We start from the raw sequence: 14348 nt of genomic DNA, 5'->3' as shown, positions 1-14348 counted from the left end.
GACCTCCGCTTTAAGGCAGTGCTGGAAAATAATGGTGACCACACAAAATATTGACACTTTGGGCCCAATTTGGACATGGCAGGTTGTACAAGATGAATGCCAGGGTGGTAAAAATTATAGGCAAAATTATAGGCATTCAGCTAGTTTAAATCTGAGTTCCAGGACAAAATGTAAATGCATATTTATAAATGTAATTTTCCACCTTGCATAAATATGTTCATCTCTTTGTATACACTGGAGGGGCCACTGCATAATTTGTCTCTGATTCATGTATGTACAGGGCTCATGTCCCTGATTCTGATCTGATCCTATTATTAAGACCAGTGGCCAATATGTCTGCTCATGCCCCAGGGCCACCAGTTGTGTAAAAGCCCCTTCTACTATACATGCAATTATGGTATGTTATTATATTGCCACACACTGCAGTGGGAAGACCTTGGCAGCCAGGGCTCCTCGTCTGCCCCACCCACTTGTACAGCCTATTTTGATTGACAGGCAAGGAGACTCCTGCTCTGTTCTGCCCATCCTGACATTTTACCTTGATTGACAGTCCAGGAGACTTCTGGTCTGTCAAGCAAACTGCCAGCAATTCTATTCCATTACATTATGGGATTTATAGTTTCTTTCAGCAGCACCAAAGAAAGAAAAGATATGATGATGGCACATTATGAATTCCTCCTCAGGGTGCCTTTAGGTCTCAGACTTTTAAAATGTCAGTTAAAAATACAAATTTTCTCCACAGTTAGGTAAGGGGGAAAATGCTGTTTTTTAATACGCCTCGGAGAAAGGATTGGACAAAACTGGAAAGTATCATGGAGTTCTGCTTTAATCTCAGAGCATTACATTTGACTAGATGAACCTTTCTCAACCTTTTAACACAGAGGAACTCTTCAAAATAACTTTCCAGTCTCAGGGAACCCCTACTGAAAATGACTATATCTACAACTCATGATACTTTAGTGTGATGGTCAATGGGGAGAAGGCTCCTTACACTTGTGGTCACTGGGAAGAATTGCCCCCTTACCGATAGCTAAATAGGGCAATGGTGTCAGTGGGAACTTATCTGAGAGGCAGAAATTGCTCATTGCTCAAGGAACCTCTAGAAACCTCTGGAGGAACCCTAAGGATCCATGGAACCCTGTTTGAGAAACCCTGGACAAGATTGTAGTTTTCAATTCCCTTCAAAAGTGGTACTTTTAATTTTGGGGCTTTAAGGCTTGATTTGTCATTGTTCGTGGGACCCAAACATTTTTTTTACGAAGGTGTGTGCCACATAATTGGAGACTTCTGAAAATTCTCGAGGCAGTAGTAGGTTCCCAATCAAGTCCACTATCAAAAAAAATCATATGACCTTCTGGAGTCTCCAAAGTAAGATGTAAAAAAATACATGAACTGCAGTTTTGGGAATATCCAACTGCTCATCTGAGATTTTAGTGAGTCATTTAGTAAAAAATATAAATGTATAGCTGACAATGGTAATATTAATGTCCTGCAGTGAACACTTTGTCAGATGACTTTACCAGATCAAACTTGAGATTTTCATATGATTGAAATGATCTTTCCAGCAGTGTCTGAACGCTGGGAACTTTTAATGTTCCATCTCTCTCCACAATTATTTGATAGCTGTTGCTTTCCTGAGACTTTCCATTACAACTGCAAAATAGTGAAACAAAATGACATTTTAATCCATTACCAGAAATCAATATTTTAACATTTAGTAGATGTGAATCTAATGAGCTCGATTTTTTTTTTTAACTTGTCCCCTTGAGGGTGTGTAAATGATAGTTTCAGTAAATGTTGTTCTGCCCCGAAAAGGTTGCAGCGTTAAAGTATGGATAGGGTAAGTGTGACAGCTGGAGATAGATATACAGTGGGTATAGAATAGAACCACACCCTTTAAAATAATCACATTTTGTTGCTATGCAGCCTGAAATGAAGACAGACACAGTTTTTCTTTTATCTAGCTGTATTTAGTCAGTGCAACTTATAGCATCCAAGTGAAAGATTTAACACCAACATGTCAGAAAAAAATAAAACTTTCTGTTGGACTTATATTACTGTCTTTGTCCCTGCTGGGAAGCTTAATTATCCCAAGTGACCATTATCACCATGTAGGTAAGGTGCAGTCTGTACACCCCACTGTAGGTGGGCTCGACCAAAGCGGCATCGCAGAAGGGGGAAGGAAGTCATGAAGAACTTGGTTCCTCTATGACTTCCTGAGGTCACCAGGGGGACAGCTGTCCCATTGGACACTGGTGCTCTACATCACCTTAACGGCCAGCTTGGGTTAGGGCAGTGTCTATAAGACTCTGGCTCCTGGGTTTGGTGCACTATTTTCAAGTGGTTAGCATATGGACAGGTTATCTATCTGTCAGTGACAGTGCATAGTGGCAGGGAAAAGTTCCTGAGGAGTAGGGAAAGTGCAGGGACTACACTATCTCCACTTAGGAAGCCTTTCATTAGGGTTTGGACAAGCCATGCTGTATTTTTGCTCCTTGGGGCAGAAGCTGTCGGTATTACTTCAAGAATACGGTCCTCTACTACTGTTTGTGTGGCTCCTGGCCAGTGACAAGTTGTGTCCCACCGCAACATACTCACCTGCTGCAAGGCCATTTTAACTTGTCTTAAAGACTCTATACTACCTCCATAATGGAATCAGCATTTAATGACCGTGCTGCTTTAACCTGCAGTGGTCTACGCAGATGCCAACAATCTACTCCTAGCAAAGGAAGTCTCCTATCACTGATAATGTATCTGTAGCCCCCAGTGGTGGCCCTTCCATTAGAGCCCCCTACCCATGCATCCGGGCCCCTAAACCAGAGGCTCTAATAGGCTTCATAAAAGGGTGGGCTCAGGGGGCGCAGAGCACAGCACCCAAAGCCCACCCAGTTGTGTGACAATAGCGAATGAATATTCGCTATTGTCACACTGATTCTCCTCCCAGCCAATCAGGAAGCAGGTCTTGAGACCTGTCACCCGATTGTCAGAAAGAAGATTCAATCCTATTGGCCGCCAGGAGGAGGAGGAAGGAGACGCAGAGAAAGCCACTGCCTGCCGCCCAGAACGCTGCGAGATGGCGTAAGTGCGGGGCCCCAACCTACTGACCGACTGGGGGTGACGAGGGCCCCGGACTGATCGCTCTGTTCAATGTTTGGAGACTTGGTGTTCTGTGAGCAGCAGAGGCTGTGCTATGCGGGAAGTCACCTGCCGGTTATTTCTCTGCTGTCACTGGAGAGGTGACAGTTTTTGGGGCTATGAAACTTATGGATCATTGCCTTATCATAGAATGCTGGCTCTGTCCTTTTTAGGAAGCGGACGATCATCGGATGCTTTTGGTGGTTGGTACTATGTACTAACATGCGAGCGTCAGTGGTAGCCTAGATTCAGCGCGATGTGCTGTGCCTATAGTAGAGGGGGATTGATAGCCATGTCTATGATCAACAATATATGGAGGGGATTTCTCAGATTTTTTGTACTGTCTTTCTACCTTTATGTGCTATATACTAGGCAGAGCGCATCAGTTGTAGCCTAGGCTCCTCAAGATGTATGTAGAATGATAGACACCATCTGCTATTTATGTCTATGTAATAAGTAGAGAGTCATCTATAGCCATGTCTATGCTCATTGGTGGCGGCGGGTGGATTGTTTGCCCCCCCCCAAAAAAAACACCAGCCACCACTGGTAGCCCCTATATGTTACATGATCTACTGAAGAGACTTGCAAATAAGTTATTAATGATGGGAGACTTCCTGTGTCAGGAGCTAATTGCTGGTGTGTGTGGGGACAACTCAGCAGCACTGTCGCTTAATGCTGGGTCCTGCTCTGACACATGTGTAGTAGAACACCATATACTTCTATAGGGCCAGGAGACTGATCTGCTTCCTGGCCCGTTAGAAGTTTATGGGGTTTTATTGCATATGCACAATAAAAGCTTTCAACTTATTCAACTCTGAAACTCTGAACTGCTTTAAATCATATTCAGTTAGATCTCAAACATATACTATAGCAACTGAGATTTAATAAGCTGGAAGTTTTTTTTATAAATCTTTTGGAACCCAACACCTCTACCAGCGAACCCCTTTTTAACCCCTGACTCTGAACCTTTCAGCATGTGCCCCACATCTATTGCTGGGAGCTTCAGGTCCAAATGCTTTATTTTTTCTTTGGCTTCCCCCCTTGCTATGCCACCACCAGCTCATCCAGTATATTACTTCTGAGCAACATTACCCACCATGCAGTTCCTTGTCGTGGGCCTGTGGGCAACATTACCTTCTATACAGTTCCTTGTACTGGAGGTAAACGCTCACAGACTCATTTAGATCAACCCTAAGCACTGCCAACAACCCAATGTAATTTATTAGCAGGAACGGAGTCTTGATTTAACCCCATCAAGCGAACTGTGCACAGTGGTGAAATTTGGTGCAAAGGTGAAAGGAGCTGCAATGATGGAAGGGGGTGCAGAAGTGGAAGTGGTTGCAGAGAGGGAAGCGGGTGAATGGTGGAAAGGGGTTCCTGAGGAAGTCAACCAATGACGAAACAGCTGTGGCTGTGGTGGAGCAATTTCTGTAAGGATTTCATGTTGGTTTATCTTACGGTAGCGCTTGACTGACCACACACATATTGTAAGTTTGTCTTATCCCTGTTTTAATATATTAGGCTATGTGGATCTCTCTCTTTGGTTTTTCTTTTACATGATGGAGTATACTAATTACTCATGAAATTTGAGCAGACCTGGACTTGTGCATTTGACAATCGCTGTCAAACCTGCTATTAACGAAGGAGTTTGGCATATCTCATGAGCCTATTTCTATTTCCACCTGAGTGGGAATCCATCAGTATGAACACACACTTTATCCGGCACTAACTTTTTAAAACACATTTATTCTGCTTTTTGAGCGCAAGGATTGTGAAGCGGAATTGATGAATTTATTATTGATTGATTATTTATGGGATGAGGTTTTTTTCACTTCAATATTATTGATTCATTTATTTATTTAATTACGGTAGTTGGATTAGCATTTTGTTGCACTTTAGTGCTTTATATTTGTACATTTTACATTCTATAATCAGGCTGAAACTAGGAAATAAAAACTCAGTTTACTTTCTGTATTCTTCTTTTATAATAAGGATAGGATGCTTTTAGTTGGCTTTTATGTTACCATATGCGACTTTTTCAGGCCATGAGACATCGTCTGAAAGTGTAAACACCTGTGAATGGAAACGTAGTGATTCTGTGGTTGCAACAACTCTTGAGTTTTTGCATTGTCCTAAAATAATACTCAGATGAACAGACCAAATTTGTCAGTCACCCTGTATTGCCAAATATGTTGATGGCTGGGCAGTCTAGAAGAAATCTCAGTCATCGAGATCTACAGATATAGTCAAACCCCATTGGAAAAACCTGACCAGTTCAGTCAGCCAGATCTCCAGATGTTTAGTCAAACCTCACTGAGCAAGCCAGAGACCTACCGTATTTTCAGCAGTGGTTCCACAGCAAGTACTTCATGTAATAAGGCATTTAGGAATTCTTCCGGATCTGAAACAGAGTATCTGGCACATTAACATTATGATATAATTAAAGCCAACCCACACCTTCTAGCTATCTTAATTGTTTATGAGGCAGTATTATTTCTTATGCCTCGTACACACGATCGGACATTCCGACAACAAAATCCATGGGTTTTTTTTCGACGGATGTTGGCTCAAACTTGTCCTGCATAAACACGGTCACACAAAGTTGGTCGGAAATTCCGAACACCAAGAACGCGGTGACGTACAACACGTACGACGAGCCGAGAAAAAGGTTCAATAGCCAGCCGGCTCTTCTGCTTGATTCCGAGCATGCGTGGAACTTTGTGCATCGCAATTGTGTACACACGATCGGAATTTACGCGAACGGATTTTGTTGTCGGAAACTTTGAGAACAAGATCTCAAATTTTGTGTGACGGAAATTCCGAAGGAAAATGTCCGATGGAGCCTACACACGGTCGGAATTTCCGACAAAAGGCTCCCATCGAACATTTTCCATTGGAAAATCCGACCGTGTGTACGAGGCATTAGGCTCCTCAAAGAACAAGGCTTATGACTTTATTAAGTAATAACCTAGCAAAGTTAATCTAGGCTAATTTGCCTAGCCCTAGACTGATTCTGGGGTTAAGCAATTCTCTGACATTAAGTTTTAAAAGTTGCAGTATTATGGCTGAACCCCAAGAAAACAATGATGGGATAGATTTTAAATATATTAGATAGATTTTAAATATATTGACAGACTGTTAAAGATCCTTTAGGGAATGGTAATAAGTGCACTTTTTCACTGACTGCAATTATGATGGTGTACACAGCATACTTCTCAAATTTACTGCTGCACTCCACTGACCATAACGTTTCCATCGCACTTCTTCACCAAAGTCTTCACAGACCGTTGCACATGTACACCGTGCTATACATGGTATTTCTAAGACTGCTAAATTCATTTTTTCGGAAGTTATCATTTTCTGGATGCACTTTGTCTGTGTCCAGCAGTGCTCACCACAGGTAATCGCTGACTATGTAGAGAGCCGCAAATAGGTGCAGCCACCAGTGACCTGTCATCAAAGAGAACAGGACCGGCTGCTGCACCTACGCGCTGAGAGCCGCAGGAAGAACTGCTATTCAGCTATCCTTATTGTTGGTGTATTTTATGTGCGGCCCAAGACAACTTCTCTTCTTCCAATGTGGCCCAGGAAGGTCAAAACTTTGGACTCCCCTGTGTTATAACTTTAAAACCACTTTAACAGTGAGTTAGGGACTTTAGATTGTAAGCTCTTTGAGGGCAGGGACTGATGTGAATGTACAATATATATATGTAAGTGCTGTGTAAATTGTTGGCACTATATAAATACTTGTAAAAAAAAAAAAATAAATAACTTGTATGGTGATGTCTTGTTGAGTTCCAGGTCCTGTTCCATAGATGAAATGGCTTTCATACACTACACTACATTGATGGTGGCCAAAAAGCCTGAGACAGCTATATGTAGGTTGGAATAAATGACTCTATAATACTGACCGTTATTTGCCATATACACTTGGATGTACTTTGGCCCCATTGTCCTGAAATGAGTAATAATCCTCATGTTTTTGGGATATGTGAGGGAACAAGACATGTGAAAAATTTCTGTTTTTCAAATTCTGTACAGTGCTGCACACTCATTAGAATGAAGGTTTTAAAATTGCTTTAGTCCCCTCTCAACCTTTATGGCTATTCTATCCAATTACTGCTAGTATAAGTACGTGAAATCCACTTATAGATTATAGAGTGCCTTCCCACAATCGGCAGCACAGCAGGACTTGGCCCGAGAGTAGAAGGTTGTGCACTTTGAGGCAATCAGGGCAATTTTATGAGGCACATCAATTAGTTCCTTATTATTACTAGTGCCTAGGGCAAAAACATGTGAAAATAGAACTTTATTCTTAATTGCTACTCATCAGAAAACGATGGATTAAGAATAATAAGAGAATCAACTATTTAATATATTGTACAAGAAATGACAGACAACGCAGAACAAACCTTTCTCATCAGTAACAAAGGAATCACATCGCAGCAGTTTTCTAAGCTTCATGACATTCTCAGCATGTACGAATCCAGTCCTACAACATGACGAGACATGTGATGAGATACTTGTCAAAGAATTGCCAATTGCCATAGACATTGTCTCAAACTAAATGGTGCTCATATAAAAGCTCATTACACCTTTCAATAAAGAGCAGAGAAAATAGTCTGATCTTTCCATAGTCAACTAAAAGAACAGTATGGTGTACCGGCTGCCGATCATCAGTAGTTGACTGTCGGTGACAGCTCAGTTACGGTTCTGACTAAGTTGTCAAAACACAATGCCTTTGCCTAGCGTTAAACATCTCAGATTACCAAGGAAGGATATTTTGCATCTAGGTGTGTGGCATTTCTGCTGCTTGACAACTGCTTTAAGAAGAATTTGTATAATCACTGGCTGATGAACACTAAAATGATCAACCAAAAAAGTATAGTTTCATTGAAAAGCATTCTAAAGAGTTTAAAAGCATTAGGATGACTGTCTGGAATTGTCCCAAAGACCCAAATGTGCCTCTTAAATATCACAACTAAATATATGCACTTGTAAACACAAACTCACCTTCTGAGGGGGTTCACAATGTCCTCCCTAAGGATGCGTTGTACTTTGGCATCACAGACATCTGGAGAGCGTAAGATGGGATCCAGAACAGAGGAGAAAGCAAATAGGCTGTGAAAAAAAAAATATTTTTTTGGAATTTATAGCTTAAGGTTTGTGAGGGTTTTGAATATTAAAGCTGAATTCCAGGCAAGGCTAGTTTGACATAGTGACATTGGCCCAGCTTGGACCAATATAATTATATATGTCCCATTCCTATGGAATCCTACCCAAAGCTGGAAATCACTGTAGTAAGCACTGAGTGGCTGCCCTGCTGCTTACTGAACACAGGGGACCACCCACTTGGCATGGGTGCCATGCACAAACATTTAGAAAGGACCGGAACACAGCATGTAATGCATAGGTGGAGGGAGTACATGACTGTGGCAGCAGTGGAGTTAACACAGAGGGGGAGTGTATATTAGTTAACCGAGGGGGAGGCACTAGGAGGGTCTTTATAAGTTCATCCCGCCCTGGGGGGAGTAACAGTTTTCCTGAAGAAAGTTCCCTGAAGAGCAGCATGGCTGACCTGGAGCGCCTGATGGAGCAGATGAGAGTAGAAGCAATGGTGAGAGGGGCAGCCTGGCTCCAGGACACCTTAGAGGAAGCAGTGAGGGGAACAGAGCCTGCATCTAGCAGGGGGGTAACGAGCGACACTAGGACTCGGCGGTCGCGGCCCCCAGAGGAGTTTTTTTTCCCATGAACAGCGGCAGCCTGGGACTCACTCCGGTCCCTCAGCGGGCCCGCCGCCAAATAGAGTGGCAAGCGAACGGTAGGGACGGGGGAGAACCGAAGGTGGACCGAATGGCGGTCAGCGGGATGTAGCGGGAGCGGCGCAGCGGCCTAGCACAGCCAGAGTGGAGAGAAGCGTTAGCCCCGCCCCCAGAGTCAGGGAGTCGGATGTGCGCAGCGGTGCACGAGGAGAGATCCCTGGGCCTTCTGGTTCCACGGCAGGGGGTCGCAGTAGAAGCGAGAGAGGACGGCCGGGTAGAGCAGCGATAGTACCTGACGGCAGGACTGTGGTTCCCAACACCGGTCCGGGCAAGGTACAGCAAAAAACGACAGGCAGATGGGATACGGGGAGGCGGGGGTGTACGGCCGCGGTTTCCACGGCAACCTTGGTGTCCAGGCCGGGTGGGCATTCATCGGCTGAGGAGGAAGAAGGAGAGTGCATTGGGGAGGATGAGCGGTCCGGGTCAGAGGAAGAGGCGGCCCCCCCCCCCCCTCCAGGAGGACAACAGCGGTGGAGAACAGAAGTCCGGCTGATGAGGCTACGCCTGTGCAGCCTGGTGAGTCTAATGTCATGATTTCTGTTGCAGGTCTGCCGAGTAGTGGGGGGCTGGGGGTTGCAGGTGTGAGTGAAGCTGGCAGAGTGAATGACACAAACGGGGGGCCTCTGGCTTAGGGGGTTTTCTTGGCAGGCATAAATGAGCTCTTACAGCGTTTTGAAGCGGCAGAAAAGGGTCGCACGGGCCCGGCGGCGGCATGGGTTCCGACGGGGGTTGCAGGTGGAGCAGAAAAAAGTGGAGGGCCGGTGGTGCAGGCCGCAGTCGCATTGCCCAGCCCAGCGGTGACAGGGAGTGGGGGCCGCGGAAGGGACGGAAAAATCAGCGGAGGCAGCTGGCAGGCAGGACATAACAAGGTTGGCTGACGCGGCAAAAGGCGAGGTCTATGTTTGCTATGAGGGACCGTTAGGGTCGCACTTAAAACAAGTAGTGCGTGAAAAACTGTGGAAAGGTGAGTATGTGGAAATTTTTTCACTGCTACCATTGAAAAAATTTAATCTTGATAGAGTTAAGCCACATGGCTCTAAGAAGGAGGATGAGGAGAAGAGGAGATATCGTTTGATCCCTAGAACGTTTGCTAACTGGTTGCAAGCGTTTGCGATTATGGCAAGTGTGATAGGGGAAAAACAACCCGAGCATTGTTCGGCACTGTTTTGTTATCAAGATGCTATTTGGTGAGGCGTACAGAGTTTATGGGGGAACAGCATGGTTGAGGTATGACGAACAATTCTGACAACGGAGGGTGGTCAGGCCGGCTCTGCGTTGGGATCACAAGGACATCAGCCTCTGGATGAAATTGATGACGACGGTGAGGGCCCCCAATCAGTTTTTTCAGGGGGGGGGCGGTGGACCTTCGTCCCAGGGACATTCGGTCGGAAATAGAAAAGGGGTTTGTTGGCTATACAACACCGGGACATGCAGGTTGGAGTCGCATGTAAGGATAAACACGAGTGTTCAGGGCGGGGGGATCTCACCCCGGGTCCAGAGGTTCCAAGCAGGGAAAATGCACGTACAGGAGAGACTGCAAACAAAAGGGAGGACCCCAGTGAAGGTGGAAAGGATGCGACCGTTTCTAGGTAGGTATCCGGACAGGGCAGCAGCTCAATTGTTGGAGGTAGGTTTTTTCGGTTGGCTTTAAGATCCCATGCGAGTTGACGGTAATTCCACCGGTTCCACGCAATTTGCGGTCAGCAATGCAACATCCGGATGTGTTTTGGAGAAGCTAAGGAAGGAAGTTGCATTGGGGCGGATGGGTGGCCCATTTCCAGCGGCGCCGTTTGACGATCTGGTGGTCTCGCCGCTGGGAGTGGTACCAAAAAAAAAAAAAAAAAAAAAAAAAAAAAAAAAAAAAAGGAACCAGGTAAATTTAGGCTAATTCATCACCTATCTTTCCCAAAAAGGGGGGTCAGTGAACGATGCTATAGATCAGGGGGCGTGCTCCGTGACCTATACTTCATTCGACGCGGCAGTGGGATGGGGCCGTCGTTACGGTTAGGGGGCCCTGATGGCGAAAGCGGATGTGGAATCTGCTTTCAGACTACTGCCGGTGCACCAGGATAGTTTTAGGCTACTAGGTTGTCATTGGAACAATGAATTCTACGTGGACAATTGCTTACCCATGGGCTGCTCAATATCGTGCGCAATATTTGAACACTTTAGCTTCTTCGTGGAATGGGTTGTGCGGGATGTGTCGGGGGTGAATTCTGTTATTCAACACCCAGAAGATTTTTCTTTGTATAGGTCCGGCGGCCTCCAGGATTTGTGTGGTGCTGTTAGCCACGCTGGAGCACATCGCAGATAGATTTGGCATTCCATTGGCTGCTGATAAGACGGAGGGACCGTGAACGGTCATCCAGTTTTTTGGGCATTGTCATAGATTTGGACGCAATGGAATGGAGGCTGCCGGACGATAAGCGGGAAGATCTGAAGAGAGAAATTGCAGGGCTTTTGGGTTTAAAGAAAGTGCAGTTAAGGACACTACAGTCAGTATTGGGCAAGCTGAAGTTTGCACGCCGCATATTACCGATGGGGAGGGTGTTTAGTCGCAGGCTTGCGTCTAGCACGAGTGGAATAGAATCACCGTGACATTTCGTGCGATTAAGAGAAACGCACAGGGCAGATTTGAGAGTGTGGTATATGTTTTGGAAGCTTTTAACGGTAGGGCACTGTGGATATCTGGTCCAGTCAGCAACTTTGACCTGGAACTATTCACGGATGCCGCAGGTTCCACAGGTTTTGGGGCATTTTTTTCAGGGACAATGGAGTGCAGGACCATGGCTCCAAGCATGGGTGGAGGCAGGATTCACGAAGAATCTGGTGCTGCTGGAGTTGTTTCCGGTAGTGCTGGCAGTGGAGCTGTGGGGAACATCATTCAGGGATCTGAAGGTGCGTTTCCATGGGGACAATTTGGGGGTGGTGCAAGTTATCAATGGGATTACGGCATCATCCATGCCAGTGATCAGGTTATTGCAACACTTAGTATTGCGCTGTCTGCAGTTGAATGTTTTCATTCATGCGGTACACTTACCAGGGGTGGAAAATGTGATAGCTGATGCGTTGTATCACTTTCAGTGGGACAGGTTTCGGGAGTTGGCGCCGGAGGCGGAGCAGCAAGGAGTACCTTGTTCCGAATGGCTGTGGGGGATAACATTGGCCTCATCGCGGGATGGATAAGGAAGTCGGTGAGTGGGTCTACATGGGCAGCGTACTCTAAAGACTGGTGCAAGTTTACCCAGTGAAGGGATCACAATTATGCCCGGTAGAAGCAGTTCGGGAATTTTTTAAAAGTTCGTTCAGAACGACCGGGCCCCTTTTTTGGTACATTTAAGTGGTGAATTTTTATCTAGATTTCAATTTGCGGCAGTCTTTACAAAATGCATACGGGGTTTGGGCCTGGATGAGAATGATTTCTCGTCCTATTCGTTTAGGATAGGAGCAGCTACGGAAGCAGTCAGAAACGGTATGCATGCACCGTTATGGGATCTCTGTTATGGGATCACTGTTATGGTATCTCTGTTATTGTATCTCTGTTATGGGATCACTGTTCTGGGATCTCTGTTATGGGATCACTGTTTTGGGATCTCTGTTATGGGATCACTGTTTTGGGATCTCTGTTATGGGATCTCTGTTATGGGATCTCTGTTATGGGATCACTGTTCTGGGATCTCTGTTATGGGATCACTGTTTTGGGATCTCTGTTATGGGATCTCTGTTATGGGATCTCTGTTATGGGATCTCTGTTATGGGATCTCTGTTATGGGATCTCGGTTATGGGATCACTGTTATGGGGATGTGGTAAAGAAGGTGGAATATAGGAGTTTTTTATTGTTCGGTTGTTTTTCTTTTCTTCTGTTTCAGATTCGTTGCTGAGGATGGTCTGGATCATGGGCCATTCTTACGTGTCCTGGGGGGCACGGAGAGGTGATGCACGTTTTTGAGGGTAGGCAATTGGGTTTCAGCAAACGGGAGGCATGTATCAAGTGGTTGGGGTTCCCCGGCATGTTGTGGGGAAGGTTGGTTGCTGAGGTTCATCGGTATGCACAACGAGATAGGCCGCCGGACGTATTAGTTATTCATTTAGGCGGCAATGACTTGTGCGTTAGGGCCATGGTAGACATTAAACGGGACATAAAGTAGGACGTTTGGCAGTTGAAGGAAGCTTTTCCTCAGATGGTGATTGTCTGGTCCGACATGGTGGCGCAGACATCATGGAGGATGGCTAGGTCGGTAGAAGGTGTGAACAGGGCACGGAGAAAAATAAACAGAGAAGTGAGCAAGTTTGTGATTAATAATGGTGGTTTAACGGTGAGACACCTTGAACTTGAGTTTGAAACCTGGAGGTATTTAAGGTCTGATGGGGTTCACTTGAACGAAGTGGGTATAGACTTGTGGGCCTTAGGTTTACAAGATGGCATACAGCGAGCACTTCGGGTGTGGAGGGGCACACAAGAATAAGGTTTTATTCTCGTGTGCTGTGGCGGGCGTTGGTCTGGGCAAGAGAAAAAAGATGGCAAAAAGTAAGAGTTTTTTTGGGAGCCAGCGTTGATATGGCTCATGATGGTGGTTCCCGGTTAATGGAGGTTAACCGGGAAGTGATAAAGGGGCTCTGCGGTCATTGGTAGTCTCTGAGCCAGCTTGTCGGCTTGAGGCCTATGTGACAAATTTGATGGGACCGCAGGGTAAGTTTTTGTTATTGGACACTGATGATTATGAAGATATTGCTCAGACCAACGCTTGAGAAATTAGACAGGTTGTTTAACAGATGTTGTTGTTTTGCTGTTTTATGTTGGATATGTTTTATATCCATAGTGTTGATATTCTAAGGTATATTTGTTTAAATAAAATAGGCTGCTACGGCCTTTTATACTCCAATATCGGTGTGGTCTGAATTATTGGGGTAAGGGTTTTTAGTGGTGGCAGAAGGGCATGTTAATTACATCTGTTATCCTACAGTCAAGAAAGGACCGGAACACAGCATGTAATGCATAGGTGGAGGGAGTACATGACTGTGGCAGCAGTGGAGTTAACACAGAGGGGGAGTGTATATTAGTTAACCGAGGGGGAGGCACTAGGAGGGTCTTTATAAGTTCATCCCGCCCTGGGGGGAGTAACAGTTTTCCTGAAGAAAGTTCCCGCCCACCCTCCCTTATATTGGTAAAGTATTGTTAGGATGTAGGGTATTGTATTGTTTCTTCTACAGGTGATGGTCGCAGATACGTCGTGGCAGGGGCGGGCGTTGGTCTGGGCAAGAGAAAAAAGATGGCAAAAAGTAAGAGTTTTTTTGGGAGCCAGCGTTGATATGGCTCATGATGGTGGTTCCCGGTTAATGGAGGTTAACCGGGAAGTGATAAAGGGGCTCTGCGGTCATTGGTAGTCTCT

General features: G+C 45.3%; 1 protein-coding gene across 1 annotated transcript in view; it reads right to left on the bottom strand.

The window, feature by feature from the left end:
- LOC141113322 (ubiquitin carboxyl-terminal hydrolase CYLD-like) overlaps positions 1-14348 on the bottom strand; it is a 50528-nt gene that overhangs the window by 17961 nt on the left and 18219 nt on the right. The window contains exons 5-8 of the mRNA XM_073606382.1: positions 8149-8256; positions 7548-7627; positions 5470-5536; positions 1521-1653 (exon numbers count right to left, since the gene is read on the bottom strand). Of these exons, the coding sequence (XP_073462483.1) occupies positions 1521-1653; positions 5470-5536; positions 7548-7627; positions 8149-8256 (388 nt within the window). The remainder of the gene's footprint in view (positions 1-1520; positions 1654-5469; positions 5537-7547; positions 7628-8148; positions 8257-14348) is intronic.

Source organism: Aquarana catesbeiana, linkage group LG12 (genome assembly GCF_042186555.1).
Source record: "Aquarana catesbeiana isolate 2022-GZ linkage group LG12, ASM4218655v1, whole genome shotgun sequence".
Classification (NCBI taxonomy): domain Eukaryota; kingdom Metazoa; phylum Chordata; class Amphibia; order Anura; family Ranidae; genus Aquarana; species Aquarana catesbeiana.
This window is presented reverse-complemented; position numbering and strand designations above follow the sequence as displayed.